This window comes from Chiloscyllium plagiosum, chromosome 9 (assembly GCF_004010195.1).
Source record: "Chiloscyllium plagiosum isolate BGI_BamShark_2017 chromosome 9, ASM401019v2, whole genome shotgun sequence".
Classification (NCBI taxonomy): Eukaryota; Metazoa; Chordata; class Chondrichthyes; order Orectolobiformes; family Hemiscylliidae; genus Chiloscyllium; species Chiloscyllium plagiosum.
This window is the reverse complement of record NC_057718.1, coordinates 64,104,347-64,126,200: the sequence shown is the minus strand read 5'-3', so window position 1 is coordinate 64,126,200 and position 21,854 is coordinate 64,104,347. Positions and strand designations below refer to the sequence as shown.

The following is a 21,854-nucleotide window of genomic DNA, read 5'->3' as shown; positions in this document are numbered from 1 at the left end:
AAATACTCAATGGCAGAGATAAGGTCTTCATCTGAAAACAAACATCCCTCGCATTTTCAAGATCTAGTGGGAGTTGGACTATGTTGAAGGTTCTCTTTGTTCTGCTCTATGGATGGCACAAGTCTGATAATTGGCAATAAGTTATTTTATGTTCTTGGAGCTCCCAGGTCTGTACTGATGACTGAGGGCAAAGCACTTCATGATTCCCGTGTCTTTGCTGCAGTTTCCTCAAGATGTCCTCTTGAAGTTAAGCTGAGGTAACCAGTCATTCATCACATACTAGTGAAATGATGCCAGTGCTGGAAATATGTTTTCATGGCATCATTGCTGGTCCTTGGTGAATTATTGGCTGAGGGTGAAATACTCTTTGTTTCTCACTTGTTCTTGTTGAATTGTGATTTGATAGCCATTATTGTAACTAGTAAGGTTGTGAACCATCACTCTGGAAAATGCATCAGCCTTCATCTGCCATTTCCTCTGCACGTCGCCTGTTTCGTAAATAAAGTTCATGTGATAAGAGTCAAAATCTTAGCATTCTTGGAAACATTGTTGCAAGTTCCTTCTCATTTTATTGAGAAATTACAGGTTTGTGATCTGTTTCAATGATTACTTCTAGACTAAAAATGTAGTCTGAAAACCACTTGCAAGCCCATGTAACTTAGAGTTTCCTTCACAGCATATTGTGGTTCTGTGTCAGCTAATGTTCTTGATGCATAATAGACTGGTTTGCAACACCCAACTAGATGAGTTCTGCTTCTAATCAGCAGCTGAACCATTTATGCTATTATCATGAGATATGGAGGATTATATTGCATTAAGCCACCTGCAGACATGAAGATTTTAAAAAATCTTCTGTAAAACATTCTCTCGACAAAGATTCCAAGACCATACTTTTGGCTTTACAGAATCCCTACAGTTTGGGAGCAGGCCATTTGGCCCATAGGGTCCACATTGAACCTCCAAAGAGAATCCTACCTAGACCCACCCTATTCCCATGACCCCATGTTTCCCATGGTTAATCCACCTGGCCAGCACATCCCTGGACTCTATGGGCAATTTAACATGGCCAGTCCACCTAACCTGCACATCGTTGGACTGTGGAGGAAACAGGAGCACCCAAAGGACTCCCACACAGACACGGGGAGTATGTGCAAACTCCACAGAGACAGTCGCCCGAGGAATCGAACCTGAGTCTCTGGTGCTGTGAGGCCGCAGTGCTAACCACTGATCCACCGTGTCGTTGTCTTGAGGAATTGTCTCAAGGGTTCTGTAATTATTATTATGTTAGGTACAAATGTTGCCAAATGGTTCGCCATATCCAAGAATCTTGAAGGTTTGGTCTGACTTTGGAGTTGATAATTCTGAGATCTTTTGAGGATCTACCATTCTACTTTCAGTGTTGACAATGTGTCTGAGATTGTTTGGAGAGTTCACACTTGTCATTATGTGTGACGTCATCTTCCCGTAAGCATTTCAAAACTGCATGCTCTCTCTGATCATGTTCTTCCAACTGTTCCCCATGGATCAGTATATCATCAGTATGACATGACTCCATGAAGACTTTGTAAAATGTTTGAGTGTTTATCAGAAAATCTCTGCAGAATATGCAATTCTGAAGATTAATCTGTTATAACAACAACACTTCCAAAAGGCATTTGCCTGAATTTGCTGTGTCAAGCTTTGTGAAAACTCTGTTCCTGGATAGTTCAACTAAACTTTAATCCACCATATATACCAAACTTTTCCTAGCTACAATCAGTCCTGAAGAAGGGCCACTGGACTCAAAGCATGAATTTGCTTTCTCTCCACAGGTGCTGCCAGATCTACTGAAATCCTCCAGCAATTTCTGTTTTGTTTCATTTCTACTTCTGTGACTTTAAGATATTGCTACCTAAGTTTTATGTTAACTTAGACGTAAGGCACATATATAATGATTGTAAGAACTGAAATAATTGTTACGTTTTTGATGGTACTTAGTCAGGTTTAATCACTGCCGGAGGTGAAGGCCTTGTACATCTCAATCCTGGAATCACCAGGATTCTACTGGAAATGGCGTCAAACTTCCAATAGTCAAAGAAAGCACCCTGGGAACTTTAAAACTATAGTTTAAGCAAATCAATCACATAATTTGTCCTTCGAAATGTGTGTGTGTGTCTACCATGTCTGTCTCTGTTTGCCCTTCTTTCTCTCTGCCCAGCTTTTCTGCCAACTCTTCCTGTTTTGCACTGCCCTAAGATATAAATCAGATTGAATAGCCATCTCATGTACTTGCCTTTAATGGTCAGTGCATGGGCCATAGGAGTTGGGAGGTCATGTGCTGGCTGTTCAAGACATTGGTTAATGTTTGGAATACGATGTGCAGTTCTGGTCTCCCTGTTATAGGAAGGATGTTGTGAAACTTGAAAGTATTCAGAAAAGATTTACAAGGATGTTGCCAGGGTTGGAGGGTGTGAGCAATAGGGAGAGGCTAAATAGGCTGGGGCTATTTTCTCTGGAGTGTTGGAGGCTAAGGGATGACATTACAGAGGCTATTAAATCATAAGGGGCATGGATAAAGTAAATCAACAAGGACTTTTCCCTAGGGTGGGGGAGTCCAAAACTAGAGGGCATAGGTTTAAGGTGAGAGGGGAGAGATTTAAAAGGGACCTAAGGAGCAACATTTTCACACAGAGGTGGTGTGTGTATGGAATGAGCTCCCAGAGGAAGTGGTAGAGGTTGGTATAATTCCAACATTTAAAAGGCATCTGAATGGGTATATGAATAGGAAGGGTTTAGAGGGATGTGGGCCAATTGCAGGCAAATGGGACTAGATTTATTTAGGATATATGGTCGGCATGGGCGATTTGATCCGAAGGGTCTATTCCATGCTGTACATCTCTGACTCTATGCTGTGTATGAGTCTGAAAGTGTCTAAAAGAGTTAATATTTGATTGGCACCACACATTCTGATGATATCACAGGGACTTGGTAAGAGTAAAGACATGTTTATAGGACTCAGACCCGAGGTGAGTATGCCTCTAACGATCTCTGGATCCATGTAGGTCACATTCATGTAATCTGTAAATAGTTACAATAGCAATATCACGTTGTTCGTGAAATAAGATTATTCTACTGAGACCAGAAAGGTGGCTATTCTTATCTACATGAGATTTGAATTAGTCCAATCTTCCCACCTTAAGAAACTGTTTATTACAAGGCTTCATGTATAACCCATAAGAAGATAGGCTGTGTGTATACATGATATCAATTATTTTATTTTATTAATATTTAACTTACAAATATTATCCCAAAGAGGGAATTAGGTTTGGACTTGAAGGACTCCACACACAAGTCACAACTGAGTTGGGCTGGTCTTGTAGCCAGACTGCCTGACGTTTACTTACAAAGTGAACCTTCTGTACAGAGCCGGAGTCTGGGGTTTTCTCTCATTGCACTCAAAGGAAGCACTATAAGGACATTGTGAAGGCTTCACTTAGGAACTTTGATGGGAATTTCCTGGGAGAAGTTTGCCTACAAGCATTGCACCAGAAACAGCCAAATAAAAGAATAGTGCAGCCTACTTCGAAAGCAAGGGGATCTCAAAGACAGAGGCACAGTGCAAGGTGAGGAATTCCTGAGTCTGCAACTCAACCAAACCTCAATTCTATCTGACATCCTGTCCTTTTATCTACAGAATTATCTAGGTACAGACAGCTTTAGCAATCACCTATATCCCTACCTGGATGCCTGCGACATATTCCATGTGATGAATATAGTCTCCTTCACCTCAAAGGACAAATAAGAAGAAAAAAATGCTTTGGGTGGGAGAGGGGCAAGTATTTGTATCCTTATATATTTAAAAGTATTAATTCTATGTACACTTCAAGCAAATTTTTCCATTAAAATTTCTAGATCCATGTCATTAATACATTTACAAATGTAAATTGTCATTCTTTAATTACACACCTCTTTCCATTAAGGCAATTCAACTATTGGTCAAGGATATAGTTTGGTTACATAGGTAGGGTCCACTATAGGTCTGAAAACAAGAATTTATTATTAAAAAAACATAAAGACCGAATGCATCACCTTAAAATGGGATTTGAATAAATCCAATCTTCCCACCTTAAGAAACTGTTTGTTACAAGGCTTCATTTATAACCCATAAGAAGATAGGCTGTGTCTATACATGATAGTCAATTATTTTATTTTATTAATATTTGACTTACAAATGTTATCCCAAAGAGGGAATTGGGTTTGGAATCTGTCTAACTGCCATCAATCACAAATATTACTCCTGATATACCCTTGATATTTGGAGATATTCTTGGCCATATATGAGACAGTGGCCTCAAGCTCTGAACCCTTTGATGATATTTCCCCCTCCTCTTGAACTTGTGGTCAAGATCTGCACAAAGATAATACTTTTCTTATTGAACAAAATGACATTTTGAGTTGCTGCAGCAGACCTAAGTCTCCTATTTGGAAATGCACTCAGTCACTGGAATGTCTGTACACCAGTTGTCAAATTTCTACATTCAGACTTGTACTAAGCAAATCCTTTGGCTGGAATTGCAGGTTTCTCTTCCTCTGGCTGAAAGACTTCAATTCTGATCAGCAGCTGATCTGCATCATTCAGCAAGTGATCTCCTGATTTGAGCTTTCTGAATGACTTGATTTCTTGAAGTCTGCATTCAGAGATGCTTTTTATGGTCCAGGGCAGAATACTGCGAAGCACAGTGGTGTCCAATGATTGATAAGCCAATCTGTTAATATTAATGGTAAATGCCCATTTATCCCCAGGATAAAACAACTTTATACATTCCGTCTTATTTCATTCTCTGAAAGATAGCTTCTCAAATACAGAATAATCTTTTCAGGAACGATGTTTGTCTTTGTTTACCTGACGAACATAACAAGCATGTCAGGGGATCATCTGCCAAGGAAGGAGCTGGGAGGTGTAGGGATTCTGCTCTGCGGCATAAACCCAGAATGCATAAATTATCTGAACGCTTTGATGACTAATGGTTGGCTGAGTGACCATGGATTAGGGGCCACAATTGTTCACTTGGAGAAGACTGCTTGAAGTTTTTTGGAGGCACTGGATTCACACAGTACCAATACAGAACAGTGTATTAAAAACATGCCCATCAATGTAGTGTTAGTGGTGTTACAATTTAGCAACCTTTTGTGTTATGGCATTTGTACAAGATTCATTATGTTATCTCTCCTCTATACCTCTGTCAATCTAGATTGTCATGATGCGGAGGTGCCGGTGTTGGACTGGGATGGACAAAGTTAAAAATCACACAACACAAACTTTGAGGAAAGGTTTGGGATTTACATATTAATGAACAAAAACCTGCAACCCATTCTAAAAAATGAAAAACTTAACAGCAACTTAAGTTTATTCAACATATTCTATCAGTTGCATGCATGACACTTTGATTTTTTACTATAAATTCTGTGTCCTATGATCCTGCTCCACAGCTACCTGACAAAGGAGCAGCGGTCCGAAAGCTAGCACTTCCAAATAAACTTGTTGGACTATAACCTGGTGTTATGTGATTTTTAACCTAATCAAGAATGTAATTTCTCAACCCTCTGCCTTCCAAATGTTTACCACAAAGCAGAACAACACCCATGTCATGATTAATTCCAGACTCAAGACAGGAATACATGAAGTAAATCTTTCATTTTAAATTGCATTGTTTATTTATGTTCTTTTCATGATTCCATCTCATTATGGACAAGATGTGACCGCAACAATTAGACTGTCAAATTTGTAGAAAGTAGGCATAAGAAATGAATGAAAGAAAAAAAAGCAGACGAATACTCCTCTTTATCATGGTAAAAGCAATTAGTATATTGTGGAGAATGGGCCTAAACAATAGACGCGGTTACATTGACCACTACAGTATAAACTGCTTCCTGCTCCAGGGAGTCACTATACACTTTTACTGAGGTAACACATACACAGAGCTGGGAACTACAAAGCTCATCAACTATTCTCACAGCATCAAAGACATGAAGGTACGCCTCCTTCGGCTGTGTGAGGCATCTTTCAAATGTTTACCTTAAAATACTGTAAATCCTGAAAAACTTCAAATTTCTTCAGTATGATATTAGTTTGAAGACCAAGTAAATGGTTAGTTTCACTATATGTCAGTTTGCTCTTTGTGATATCTTGCAAAACAATAGAAATAAATGTTTAAGCATTGTGCTCTGGTGTCCTTTTTAACCAGCTCCATCTAAAATATTTTTAGAGGCAAGTGTTCAAATGTTTACATTAATGCTTTTACATGAATTTATATTAAAAAGGACATCAAATACACATGCAAGCAGTCATTATATTTAAACAAGTTGTCATTGTGATGAATTTACAACTGTTCCCAAAAGTTTTTTTCTCTCGCTATGGAGAAAGTGGAAGATAATTTTTACAATGGGGGGGGGGGGGAGGAGAGATATAACGTGGATCACAACTAAATTGTAAGCCTTCATTAGCTAATCCAAGTATTTAGTTTTTGTGATGGGGTGCTGAACCAGATGATTACAAGGTAAAGGTTTATTTTGTTGCAGTTATTTGTCACATCACGCTAGATGCAAAATAATGGCAGAAATGTGCAGACAAAAGCGTCGAAATTTTTTTTGTGATCAGGACAGAATGTCCAAAAATTGGCAGTGTGATGTTAGTTCAATAGTAAAGCAGAAGACAAGTGGAACAAATGTGAAGAGCCATGATGACTAATTTTATTACAGTATTTCATGAAATGTGGGTATTGCCAGCCAGACAATGAATATGAAGTTCAACTTAATGTGACTAACTGTAAATTAATGAATGAAGTAAAATCAAAAATAAAATGAAGATCAAGAAAATTCTTCATAAGCCACAAATAATGGGAAATGATGTCATGAGGATGAATATGGGATGATTTTCTACTCCAACAGAAATCATGCCAGTGTTTTAACAGTAGTTTCCAAATTAAATTACTTTAGCTGCATGACCCATGCTGGTATGCTTCTGGTTTATATACAGTGACTGGAGTCCAATGCTGATGGCTGAAAGCCAGCATGAAGAGCATCGGAAAACTAAAGAGGACACTCAGATCAGTTTTCTAAAGAAGGAAAGACTTGCATTTATATAGCACCTTTTGATAGATCAGGATGTTCCAAAGCACTTTGGAAACAATTATGTATTTTTCAAGTGCAGTCGGTATTATAATTTAGGAAATGCATTTTATACATAGCAGAGTTCCAAAAACACTAATGCACTGAGGTGGCTGTTTTACTGTTTTGTTTGACGGATAAATATTGGATGAGGGCACAAGGTCAAATTCTATTTCAGGCTCTGATTCAGAGGTAAAAGTTTGACCGACTTTGCCAAAACTTTCCTTAGTGGAGCCAGGACCAGCAGGAGTGCTATTTCAGGAGACACAAGGAAAGTTTTTGCTTCCTCCCACAGAATCTTTGCATCACGTGATGGAATTCTGGTTTGGAAAAGAACCTTGAAAAGTGAACAAGTAGTGTAGTAATGAGGCCAGGCGATTAAAATGGCCATGTCCTCATGTTGCTGGATACACAGGAAACTAACTTCAATCAGTGGTCTGTCATTGTAAACCCAGTAGTTGTTTAAAGAACCCCAATGGAAATGCAAAAATATTTTTTTAAAAATCAAATGCACAAGTGTTGATCCCCATGTTCAACTCCCATCTACACTGGAGTAACAACTACCCGGCCACTGGAAAACTCTGGCCATTGTATTTTGCCATTGTACTGTCGCTGTATTATTTGTTATGCTGTTCATGAACAACTTGCATCTCTCCTCCTGAAACTCTGTTTCGTGTTAGTTATGGCATGTTAGCATTTTCATCCCTTTTCTCTTTCTCTCTCTCTCTCTCTCTCTCTCTCCCCCTCTCTCTCATGCACTATCATTTATTTGTACTCATTGTCTCACTTTCACTCTTTCTCACATTTAATAGCTGTCACACTTTCTCATTCTGGAATTTGTCATAATGACAAACATTGTTTTATATTATTTTCTGTGACTATCCCCAATCCTCCGCTGACTTCAAATGTCTTAATTGTCTCTTTTGAACATATATTCAAATGATATGAACATATGATATGTAATCAATATCTATCTGTCACTTTTTCTTACACATCTGTGATATTTTGGAGGATGGGAGGTGAGCTGGAGCTAAGACGGTAGTGCGATGTTGTCACAAGGGTAATTGCGAGAGTTTAAGGCTGATGATTAGGGTTGGAGTGAGTGCGTGGGATTAAGTGGGAAAACATGCCACAAGCGCAGAAGGGTTTGGGATGGAGAACAGCTGAGCTCTGGCAGTATTCAGAATGGAGGGGAATCTAATGGAGACAATCACAATACTGGGCACCAAATTATTTGCTGAAAACTGTTACAACCATAAACATTGGCTGATTGCCAAGAAACAAAATGTTTAGCAGTGAGAAAGCATTGTGGAGAAATTAATAACTACACATCGATTGAAGTAGGGGAATACAACCAAAAAAGTTATAAATCACACAACACCAGGTTATAGTCCAACAGGTTGATTTGGAAGCACTAGCTTTTGGAGCGCCGCTCCTTCAGTGTAAGCTAGCACTTTCAAATAAACTTGTTGGACTATAACCCGATGTTGTGTGATTTTTAACTTTGTCCACCCCAGTCCAACACCGGCATCTCCAAGTCAAAAAAATTATAGGTGCAGTCAACTAATGAGCTAACGTTATGAAACTGACCCTTGGACATTGAAACTGAAACAGTTAATCAGTTTCAAGAGTATTCAGGAACACCTTAGTGTAAATTACAAGGGAAACTGCATTTACATTAAGAATGCCACTTAGATCACCTACACTTGCAAATGCGTTTTCTGATGTCTGGCACTTGTTTGGAGACAGGCGCCAGATAAATCCTCTCCTCCCTGAGGACAAAACTTTAACCTTCTCCGAACCATAATGAGACCTAGAGAGGATAAAAGAAAGTCAATCTCCTGTAACTTCTATGTAACCCATGCCTGTTCATAGCGGTATTGTTATTATTGTCTCATGTGTTAACATTGATACTTTTGCTCTTTTCCTCTCCATCTCTTTTTAATATACTGAGGTATGATTCCAAAGGGAAATAGGTACCTCCCAAAATGTCCATTTTTAACAATGGAAGGGTAATAGTATTCAACATATCTAAGCCAGATTCTGTTTTCACCAAATGTCCTCTATCAGAATTAGCGATCTCCAAATCTATGTAACCCAGTTCTGGTGATAAGCTTTCATCTTTTACCATGTCCAAATACTGAGCAACAGGCAGGGAAGTTGGATTTGGATCAGATGGGAAGAGTGTGGGCAGTGGGCAACAATCCTGAGGTTTGATGGTTTTGCTATAATTAGACTTACGGTGTACCTTAATTACTAAGTCTCCCCTGGTAGTCTGGTGAGTCAGAATCACAACTGAAGAAGTACTAAGCCATCCTGAGAAGGTAGCAGATTCAGTTTACTGGTCTTTAGTAAGTGAGTTGATCTCCGCTAAAGCAACAGTTGGAAGCATTGCTACCAACATCTCCTGGGCTAGGAATCATTAAAAGCTCCCAGGATTGCTAATTCTGATAGAGGACTTTTGGTGAAAACAGAGTCTGGCTTAGATATGTTGAATACTATTACCCTTGCATTGTTAAAAATGGACATTTTGGAAGGTACCTATTTCCCTTTGGAATCATACCTCAGTATATTAAAGAGAGATGGAGAGGAAAAGAGCAAAAGTTCCAATGTTAACACATGAGACAATAATAACAGTACTGCTATGAACAGACACAGAAAATAACATTGCAAGTCAAATTAATTTTTATCAACAATAAAAACAAAAATTGCTGGAAAAACCCATCTGTGGAGAGAAATCAAAGAAAGTTTTGGGTCCAGTGACGCTTCCTCAGAACTGAGTAACTTAATAAAAGAAGTAATTTTTATTACTGCTGACTTCACATTATGCTTTGACATTCATTTTCCAATAAACCAAATGGAGGATTTGTGCTTTGTATCTTACGGATCATATCCACCGGCTTAGGATTATGGTACTTCATATTATACTTGCACCATCACTTTCTTAGTTTTATGGAATTCAAATTGAATGCTGTTTAGAAGAATTTCTGTTTATTATTCAGTTTGTATCCTGAATCATTTATTCAAGCGTTAATCACCCAAGAAATCTTTCTTTCACATTTCCTCCCTGTAGTAAATGCCAGGACAAATACTTAGCAATGGGTGCTACCTATCTAATATGGTTAAAAATCACACAACATCAGGTAAAGGGATGGCTGGAAAATGGGAAGCCTTCAGAAATGAGATAACGAGAGTCCAGAGACAATATATTCCTGTTAGGGTGAAAGGAAAGGCTAGTAGTTGTAGGGAATGCTGGATGACCAAAGAAATTGAGGATTTGGTTAAGAAAAAGATGGAAGCATATGTCAGGTAAAGATGATTTGGATGTGAGCATAACAGGTATAATTAGTAAGTTTGCAGCTGACACCAAAATTGGAGGTGTAATGGACATCGAAGAAGGTTACCTCAGATTACAATGGGATCTTGATCAGATGGGCCAATGGACTGGGAAGTGGCAGAGGGAGTTTAATTTAGATAAATGCGAGATGCTGCATTTTGGGAAAGCAAATCTTAGCAGGACTGATACATATAATGGTAAGGTCGTAGGGAGTGTTGCAGGTTCATAGCTCCTTGAAGTGCAGTCACAGGTAGATAGGATAGTGAAGAAGACGTTTGGTATACTTTTCTTTATTGGTCAGAGTATTGAGTACAGGAGGTGGGAGGTCATGTTGCGGCTGTACAGGACATTGGTTAGGCCACTTTTGGAATATTGTATGCAATTCTGGTCTCGGAAAGATGTTGTGAAACTTGAAAGGGTTCAGAAAAGATTTATAAGGATGTTGCCAGCGTTGGAGGATTTGAGCTGTAGGGAGAGGTTGAATAGGCTGGGGCTGTTTTCCCTGGAACATGGGAGGCTATGGGGTGACCTTATAGAGGTTTATAAAATCATGAGGGGCATGGATAGGATAAATAGACAAAGTATCTTCCCTGGGGTGGAGTCATCCAGAACTAGAGGGGAAAGATATAAAAGAGACCTAAGAAGCAACGTTTTCATGCAGAGGTGGTAAGTGTATGGAATGAGCTGCCAGATGAAGTGGTGGAGGCTAGTACAATTGCAACATTGAAAATGCGCCTGGATGGGTATATGAATAGGAAGGGTTTGGAAGGATATGGAGCAGGTGCTGGCAGGTGGGACTAGATTGTGTTGGGATATCTGGTCGGCATGGACAAGTTGGGCAGAAGGGTCTGTTTCCATGCTGTACATCTCTATGACTCTATGACCAGCTTATAGTCCAACATGTTATTTGTTTAGACCTGACGAAGGAGCAGTGCTCCAAAAGCTAGTGCTTCCAAATAAACCTGTTGGACTATAACCTGGTGTTGTGTGATTTTTAGCTTTGCCCAGTCCAACCCCACCTCCTCCACATCAAATCTAATATAGTACCTATCTGATATAGGGCTTTGGTTCATTAGTTACAACATGTCTGATTTCCAATAATTGCAGAGATCTTATTGCAAAAATACTGTAATGGTTAAATACCTGCTTTCGTTATAGATGGATGATGTGCGGGACTGAAATTACTTTGTCACACTCCTTAGTTGTTTAAATGGGTAAATGCATTGCATGGTATCACAATGATGCATACAGAATACAAAAATACCAGGTTTGATTCTCAGTCTGTGATAAGTAAAGTAATCTTGCCAGTGGTTACAGCTCAAATATAACATTTTGCCTCAATGTCTTTAGGTTAGAAAGAGAGCAGTCATCGATGTGGACATTTCTGAATGGTGCCTATTGGTATTTTCTGAGAAGTCCAGTGTGTGAACATCTGGCCAGGCTGTGTCACACCTGATACTATGCATTCACAGTATTATTTCCCATTAATTCCATTTTAAAAATATCCTGTTGTTGTAGTTAATGGGAAGATGTCTGTGACTGTAGCTCTAGCAATAATGACAGGAGTTACTTACAAATGTTATGTTACACACTCAGTGGTCTAAGTGGGGAACGATTCAAATCCCATCAATCTACCAATGGCAGTCGCATGGCATTTTGAAAGTCTCAAGACATTTGTTAGGTTTAGGAAGTTTCCAACAATGCATCTGATCCCTGTCAGTCTACCAGTAGCTAATTATGCATGCTTTGAAATCCTGGTAATCTGATACTTCTGAGAAAGATGAATCTGATCCCTGTCAGTCTATAGATAGGTATGGACGCATGTTTCAATCGTCTCATTTGTCTTAACAGGTGTAGGTATGGTGTTAGGTATGTACCTTTTGTCTCCAGGAATAGATACTTATCTTATATCACTAACCTACCAGTGGAATTGACAGACATGTAGAACGGGAGGTGATAGCGAATGATCCCAGTGCTCTGGAATGGCTTCTCAATTCTATTCAGTTCAATTCAAACTTTATTGCCAATTCTGATAGTTATTTTAGATACAAATATCAAATTGAATTGAATATACTGGTGCATAACATTTTCAGTGAGTTACAATGCTGCAACAAAATTAAGGCATTCAGATATTAATGAAAGCAATTTTGAAGAAGTCAACTCAGACTCGAAATGTAAACTCTGTTTCTCACTCCACAGATGCTGCTAGAACTGCTGAATTTCTCCATCACTTTGTTTTTTTAATGAGACAGCAGTCTGAACTTGGCAGTTTTATCAGAACTGCATGACAAGGTGCCAGATCTTTACAAATCGGCTGTTAGTTATGTCATATACACTTATGATCAGCCATGCCAGACAGCTCTTCCTCATTCCTATACCATAGGTACTGATGAGAAGTTCTATTTCCTTGACTTTATTCCCACAGAACTCCTGACTGCCCAACTTAACCTCCTTGTGCCCCATGTTAGCTGATATTGTTCATGTTTTCCTCTTCTCAGGTGTTATATCCCCCCCCCATTGTCATCAACTGCCTCCTCAAAAAGCACCTTTGTGCACCTTTTTGACTCTCTCTGCCTTTTCAAATTACCTGCCAATCACTATCTTTCCAATTCTCTGCAAAATCATAGAATATACTGCTGCTTCCCAAATGTATGTCCTGCTTTCTTGCACAGAGGAAACTATTCCCTGACTCCATTCACCGGTCCCCCCAGCATTCACTGAAAACTGGATGGTCAGCATTCCCCTTCTCCCCCCCCTCCTGCTGAAACCTAGCCACCCCTGCAGTGATATTGTGCTGGGGTAGCTTTAATTAAGTCAGAGTGGGACTTGTACCCTCATCCACCTGAGTTCCACCTGAGAGAACCTGTCAGTAATCCCCAGCAGCACTTGATTTTAGCTATCACTAAAAGTAGTTTCGTGAAAACAAGTGTTAGGGATCCTGGACTTCATTCAAACCTAGGCGTTTTGTATGAGCTTGCTGAAAGGCCACAGGGAATGGATCAGGAGTGAAGTCACACACAGCTAAGTTTTAGAGGTGTGGGGAAGCTTAAAGAGGGGCTTAATCTTCGGGTCAGGTGCCTCTACTGGATAGGTCAGTGAGCATTTCTTGGTATGACCTGTCCACCTTGTTTGGGGTGGGGATGAGGGGGGATGCCTACAAAAGGTGATATTTTCATTTGGAGGTGTTGTTCCATGCTGGAGTCTAGTCCACCACGCCCAAGAAAATTGAGAGGCAGGAGCAGGGGCAGGTAGATGTGGAAATGGGTCTGTTTAAAGGTCTTTATGCTATTGGAGCTCATTGCTGTCATCATAATGGCAGTAAAACAGGAAAGATCCTCTAAAACCCCCCTCACAGCTGTCACATGCCCCCCCCCCATCCCCACCGACCATGACAACCTAAGCCCCTCCACTTGTCCCCATCGTCCCAGTAGCCCCATGCCACTCTATATCCTTTTACCGAATTTCCACGAGCAATTTTTGGTCCGCCTTTTTTGTTGGCCCATTATGTTCTACTCTCAGGGGCTGGACACTGAATTAAATACAGGGAAAATATAGTTTCAATCCCCAGTTTCAGGATTTTTAATGCGCTGAATGTATTCAAATAATCTGCATGTTTCTGGCAGTTGTGGCTTGCTGGAGTTCAGCAGTTTAGTTTATGATAGTTAATTATGAATGTGACTATTAAGCTGGAAAACCAAGCTTGTTTCCTTCATAACTTCATTTCATTGGTTTACCTGGTTTTCGTGGCATTCATTGGGAGTACAAATTGGTAAAAGATAAGCAAGACTTTTGGGACCTGGGTCAATAATACAATTATTCAATAATACAGAAAGACAAAGAGAGTTGGCAAGGAAGCCTAAATTAAGAAAGAGAGAAAATGACAGCTGAGCATTTGAAAAAAAATTTAGAGTTATTGCAGTCTCTGGGAGTGAGAATCTAATGTTTCCATTGTTCTCTTCCTGCATTTCCAAAATGTCCAGTGATATGTCAGGACCATATATCACCCTGTTAACAGGAATCATATCGCATGCAAGAGCAATCCCAACTTGTTGTGCTGGAAAAGCATAACTGGTCAGGCAGCATCTGAGAAGCAGGAGAATCGACATTTTTGACATAAGCTCTTCATCAGGAATGAATCAAAAACATTGATTCTCCTGTTGCTCGGATGCTGCCTGACCTGCTGTGCTTTTCCAGCGCCACACTCTTTCGACTCTGATCTCCAGCATCTGCAGACCTCACTTTCACCTAAACGTGTGGTCAAATTACTCCTAGTTACAGTGAAAATCCAACAGAGACATGTGCGTCACACAGAGATTGACTGCACATTCCCGTCTTTGCAATGCTAATGGAAGAATGGTGCAGAACATGCCACAATTTATGGTAGAAGTCCACTAAAATGATTTATATTCTTCCCCACAAATTGGGTGTTTAATCTTACACACTAAAAATTGGACATGTCATAAATGCCTTTCAAAGGAATTCTAGCCCATATTTTTAACATGAACAATGGGCTAGAATCTCCACTGCAGTTTCCCTCATGCATTGTTGTAATGTTGTGGAATTTATTCTGGTCCTGTGCTGGATTTACTGTGGGAGTGGCAGCATTTGACAAATTATGGCATCAAGGTGCCATAACAAAACTGGAAAAAAATTCGAATCAAGGGTAAATCTCTTCATTGGTTGAAATCATATCTGGCACAAAGAAAGGTAGTTGTGGTTGTTTGAGATCAGTCATCTTCACTCCAGGACAGTTCTGCAGGAGTTCCTCAGGGTAGTGTCATAGGCATAACCATCTTCAACTGGTTCACCAATGACCTTCCCTCCATCCTATGGTTAGAAGTGGGCATGTTTGCCAATGATTGCACAATGTTCAGCACCATTCATGATTCCTCAGATACTGAAGGAATCTATGTCCAAACTCAGCAAGACCTGTGCAACATCCAGGCTTGAGCTGACTAGTGACAAATAACATTCATGCCATACAAGTCTCAGGCAATGGTCATCTCCCAAAAAAGGGATCTAATCATTGCCCTTGACATTCAATGGGATTACCATTGCTGAATCATCCATTATCAACATCCCAGCGATTGGTATTGATTAGAACTTGAACTGCATTTGCCGTATAAATATGCTGGCTACAAGAGCAGGTCAGAGACTAAAAATCTTGTAGTGACTCCCCAAGCCTGCCCACCATCTATTAGACATAAATGAGGAGTATCGCTGAACATTTTACACTTGCTTGGATAGATACAGCTCTACCAACACTCAATAAGGTTGTCACCATTCAACAAAAAGCAACCTGCTTCATTGGCACTGTATTCACAAACATTAACTCCCTCAGAAATTCACCCAGGCCCTCGAGACAGCACCTTTCAACCCATCTAGAAGGATAAAGGCAGCAGATACATGGGAACTCTATAACCTGCAAGCCACTCACCATCCTGACTTGAAAAATATATCACTGTTCCATAGTCACTGGATCAAAATGCTGAAAGTATTGCTGACCTACCTACACCAAATGAGCTACCAAGTGGGTAGCTCAGCATCACCTTCTCTCGGGCAGCTCGGGATGGACAATAAATACCACCAAAGCCCACCTCCCTGAATGAAAATTCTAACTACATGACTCTGTTTAAGCTTTTAACACATTCACGAGTATATACATCACAATTCCTAATCACAATTCCTGGATTCATGGAAAAAGAAGCTTTGCGCTTTAGTATTTTGACACATCATTTGTGTTATACACCATATAATAGTAGGCTGCCCCAGGATTTCATCTCAAACTTCTTTTGAGTTGGCCCATCTCAGCTTTAGATGCAATACAGCAACTATAAATAGCCTGCCTATTCCTGAGCAACATATAGGCATATTAGCCTGAATTTCCATTTCTGACCTCTTCAATGATTCACACTGAAAGAACCACATGGAAATCAGCAACAATGCCCAAACCCTTGATGAAATTTCACCTTTTAATCCACATAGGCAAGGCAACTATTTTAATGGATTGCTTCAATGGCATTTCAAAAAAAATTACAAATACACTTAACATGCAAGTTTGTTCTTATTTCCTAATGCTTACTTTGATTCTTCAAATTGTTAGATGAAAACCCTTAAAATGGCGCAGGAGAATCCTCACCACATCGAAGTGCATCTTGACAAGCTATACCAGATGTATAGGCGCTCTTTTGCTAACATGGTGGAAGCCCAACGGTAAGTCTTTGTGTTTTTTAAATTCAAATTACATAGTAGGCCTTTAATTTTTGTATTGCTCTTTTCCCTTGTTCTTTTATGGAATTAAAACAAAATTGACTGAGAAGGTTACTGAGTGGAAATTAGAAAATAAATAGGAAAATGCATAAACCTGTCATAACGTGTTCTGATATTAAATGACTTACAGGCATTTGCTTTGCTTTTATTGAGAATTTGTATAACAGTGTCAGTGTATTAGCACCAGACACTGTCTGTATGTCAGTGGATTCTGAAAGACTAAAGAGAGTGTTGATACAGTTCATGCTCTGGAATCATGAGCTGCAGTACTTGATCTGAAATTTGAACTGTAAATTCTTTTAGTCACATGAATAAATAGGTCACAGTAAAACAGAATCCTGCCGTCTGCGAGAGAAAGTCAGCTACCAATTCAATTCTGCCTTTATTTGCATTTGAAATAGGCTGAGGGAGTTGTTTTGCTTTAAAGGAGAAATGTGCCCTTTGTTGTAACAATTAAAGCCAAGGTCATTTTCCCATTCCCCTTTATCAGTTAAAATGGACATGGAAATGACAATAAAGCAGAAAGTTTGTTCTACTGACTGAAATGTAAATGTGAGCTTTGTTCATGTGAATTAAGCTCACCATCTCACCTCTTAATGTAAATTTATTCATTTCAGCTACATATGTTTGGAGATCTTTAATTGTGTGGCAGCAGTTCCATTTGCTCACTCATCTAGTTACCAGAAGGAATGGGCTTGTACACTAAATGCAATTTTTCTTTGAGATTTCAACTATCTTTTAAAATCAAAATGCAGAAAATAATTCATATTACTACTGCTGAAATGTGCCTGCCTAAATGCCAGGTTAGGATCATATGATGTCCACCACAGCTGGACATACTGCTAGCACCCACGGCCAAGGTTCACAGATGAATTTTGGATACATAAATAAAGTACTATATGATGGCCATTTCCCCATTCACAGATCAAAGCTCAATAGGAAGCAGCATTGCCATGACAACAGGAAGGGAATGGTGTGGTGTGAAGGAAATGTGCAAAAAAAGCCCGTAACAAATCATTTGTAATTGTAGGCAAGTTGTTGGGGTTTAAGAATAGAGTTATCTTGTATATCTTACATTACCATCATACAGATTACCAATTACATTTCCAAGGGGTAAAAACAATGACTGCAGATGCTGGAAACCAGATTCTGGATTAGTGGTGCTGGAAGAGCACAGCAGTTCAGGCAGTATCGGATCTCCTTTATTTCACTGTCTACGATACAGTGGGTCTACTCTTCAAATAAAGTACACTTTATAAACATTATTCAGAAACAATAATACTTTTTAGCATATTTTCCTTGAAATAGCCACAGATCTGTTTCCTGCACAAGAATCAACAGAACAGAGAACTAGGTCTCAGGTTCTTCATTAATGCTGCTCTAAATTATTTAATGCTCCAAACTTTCTTTTGTGTATGTGCCTGGCCTTAGCTTCAAACCTTTCGTTCTATATTGTTGCAAAATATCGGGAACATACCAAGTTGAGGAATTTGGAGCACAAGAGGATATCTTCCTGTTCTATGACAACATGTTTGAAATTGATGAATCATCTGCCACCTTAGTCCAATTTTATAGCGCTAGAATTCATTCTGTAAACTGCTGTGTAAAGCCTTTGCATTCTAGTCAAGTAACAACTTCCTTAAAAGCATCCCCAAGTGGAAAAAGACAGAAATTCTGAATCTTACCATTGCAATACTTCTAACTATACTTTTAACCATAATGTCCTAATGATGGTACTATGGTGTTGAGTTCACTTATGCTTGAATAGACTCCTTTGAAGCATCTTGGTAAATTTATTATATTAAAGTCGTTGGATCAAAGTTCTGGAACTATTCCCTCCCTGACGGCATTGTCAGTGTACCAACACCAAATGGGCTGCGGCAGTTCAAGAAGACAGCTCACCACAACCTTCTGAAAGGAAATTAGGGATGGGCAATAAATGCTAGCCAAGTCAACAAAGCCCACATCCCTGAATGAGTAAAAAATTAAAGACAAGATACAAATTCAAGCTGTCGTTTCAAAGTAAACATTTGTGCATTCCAATGTCGATGCAAGAGATACTTTTAGTTTCCCCTTTCCAAGTCTGTACCAAATTTATGGAGATAGGTAGATGTTTACTCATCACAGGTTCGATTTAATTTGGTTTCAATTTAGATCAAATTGCACTAAATTTAGAAATGCTATAGATTAAAAGACTAACTGCAAGTTTAAACTGAAGGAGACAGTGGATGGCACAATTTGTTTGAGCATTATGCCAAGCAATAATAAATATTGGGAACAAATTTCACCATACATTGCTTTATGCATTGACAATATGAAGTCAGCAGATATTGTTGTACATGTAGGGTACTACAGATTAATCAGAGCATTAATTGAAAAAATTGGGCACAATTATATCTTCAGCAAATAAAAATGAGAAGACTTTAAATTATGATTTATATTAATATGTACAATCTGTTCAGTAAGCTATGACCACGTCAGTTTTTGTTCAAATTTGTTTTTCACTGTTTGGTGCTAAACTGAATAGACTGCTGGAGAGAAGTGGCCACTTCATGGAATTTGAAGAGCCCAGCATTCAAGATTTTGTAAGTAATCAAACCGCTTACATTATACTGTTTACCTTTTCAGGACCCGTACCCACAGCACCCAGACACACAAATTACTTAATGTAACATAAATGTCATTGCTAACAGTGCCATTACTGAAACATATATGTGAACAATAGTGTTAACCACATCCAACAGTCCTATGTAGGTTATTTATATCATGTGTTACACAAGACGACAAATACGCAAACTTTCATGTAAATTATTGGGAATTAGTTCATTCTTTCTGCATCTTAGTTCCTTTAATACATGTTAAAGATTAAGGACGACTAGACTATGAATGTAAAAGAATTGTACAACAACATTGAGCTTTCCCTAACTTTGTGTGGACTGAACATTATTCGATGTGCAGTGATATTATACATTCATTGGTAGTAATTTTGTCCATTTGAGCTTTAATACAAAACAGAAGTCAAATTTTGAAAAAAATGCACAATGTACAGCAAAGAAACCAGTCACTCCATCCAACTGGCCCAAGCTCCACATGACCTTCCTCCCACCTAACTCATCCAAGTCTCCATTTGTTCCTTTCTTCCTTGTGTACTTATTACTTACTTCAACTTCTCCATTTGATGCCAACATTCATGTTCTCAACATTGTCGAAGTATAAAGTCTCTTCTAGCCATGTCTTCGCTTTATTAGTTAATGTTAAGTTTATGAATCTTAGGTTTGGACTAGCACACAAGTAAACCCTCACGTCCCAGCAGCAGATATCCTGACCTTCTTGAGAAGATACGTCCAGGTCGAGGGAGAGAGTACCGATGTGGTCAATCCTTTCGGGATCTGGACCAGCAAACGACAGGTCAGGGTAACCCTGAGGGTCGACGCCAGTGGGAACATCCTCCACCCACCCACCAGCTTTGCCATCGGAGGAAGCAGTGGTTACCTGACATACGCAGGGCAGCCAAAAGTGTGCCGAACCTGCGGGAGGTCAGGCCACATGGCGGCGGATTGTAAGGTGACCGTCTGCCGAAACTGCAAGCAGGAAGGCCACCCGACCAAGGAATGTCAGAAGGCCAAGAACTGTAATCTGTGCGGAGAGGCGGGCCACATGTACAAGGCCTGCCCAAGACGAGGGGCCGCCACCTACGCACAGATGGCCGGAGGTGGCAACACGAGCCGTGGATCGCCTAAGACCAGCAAGGTACCACAAAACAGCATGGGAACGGTGTCTGGAGGCAACCAGAAGGAAGGGCGGGCTGTAGCGGAGCAGACGGCAGACAGCGGGGAGGTGCAGCAGCCGATCAAAGCTCCTGCAAACAGACGGAGGAAATGGAAGAGGACGGATCAAAAGAGGCAGAGGATTGGATTACTGTCAAAAGCAGGAAGAGGAAACCGCCCAAAGCCACCCAGCGAAGGGGGAAGCGACACCTACACGACGAGGATACAGGCAGCTCTTCCGACGGTGAGGACGGACGCAAGGAGGGTGGTCACCAGAGGAAGAGACAGAGCGCCGCGGGGAAAAAGGAGGGCAGCACCACCCAAGCAGGAAAAGACGATCCCTCTGAGGGGATGGGTAAAGGCCTCCCCCCACCCGGTGAGAACCAAGAGGTACCCACTGGCCCACAGCTCCAGGTAACTAGGAGCAGCGGTCCTGTGACAGCCCCGCTGTCAGATGGAGAACTGGACTATGCGGACCATGGGCCCGACCCGAAGACACCAGAGCAGGGAAATGGCTTCAGAGTGGAGTCAAGTTGGTGTTCTTCTCTGACCACTGCCTCCTGCTGGCCGACTGTCACCTACAGGACGAGCAGCGGGCTGGTAAGGGAACATGGAAGCTAAACACAAAGCTGTTGACCCTGGGAAACATTGAGGAGCTCAAGAGGGACTACGCAGGTTGGAGAACCGTGAAGCCCCTCTGAGTCCCCAGCGGACTGGTGGGAAACAGTAAAAGGGAACATCAAGAGGTTCTTCATCCTCAAAGGTGTTCAGGAGGCGAGAGAGAGGCAGGAAAAACTGTCCCAACTCCAGGAAAGTATGCCGAACCTGCTCCTGCTGCAGATGATGGGGGTCGATGTCACGGAGGACCTCAAGGAGGTGAAGGGCCAGCAAGCTTCGCTCTTTGCCTCGGAGACCTCCAAGATAATCTTCCGGTCCAGGGTCTGCTCGGTGGAGCAGGACGAGACATGCTCACGTTTCTTCTTCCAGAAGGTGCACAAAGAGAGCTGCATGCTCAGCAGCCTGAAGGAAGAAGATAGCTCGCTAACATCATCTCAGGCTGACGTCATGAGGATCAGCAAGTCCTTCTATGCCTGTCTGTATGACGCGAAGCCGACCGACAGCGCGACCTCCCAGTCGTTCCTGTCATCTATCACAGGAGGTCTAGACGACAGAACATGAGAGAGGCTGGACCAGCCGCTATCTCTGGACAAGCTGACCAAAGCCCTTGAGTCCTTCGAAAAAATGAAACTCCCGGAAGCGACGGCCTACCGGTTGAGCTCTATTCTGCTCTGTGGGACTTGATTGGCCAGGACCTGCTGGAGGTGTATGTCAGT

The 21,854-nt window shown here is 40.6% G+C and overlaps 1 protein-coding gene across 3 annotated transcripts in view; it reads left to right on the top strand.

Moving 5' to 3' along the window:
• Window positions 1-21,854, top strand: part of si:ch211-130h14.4 — a 157,367-nt gene that overhangs the window by 121,911 nt on the left and 13,602 nt on the right. For all 3 annotated transcript variants that reach the window (XM_043696105.1, XM_043696106.1, XM_043696104.1), the window contains 2 exons: window positions 16,587-16,696; window positions 19,281-19,338. In XM_043696105.1, coding sequence (XP_043552040.1) covers window positions 16,587-16,696; window positions 19,281-19,338 — 168 coding nt within the window. The remainder of the gene's footprint in view (window positions 1-16,586; window positions 16,697-19,280; window positions 19,339-21,854) is intronic.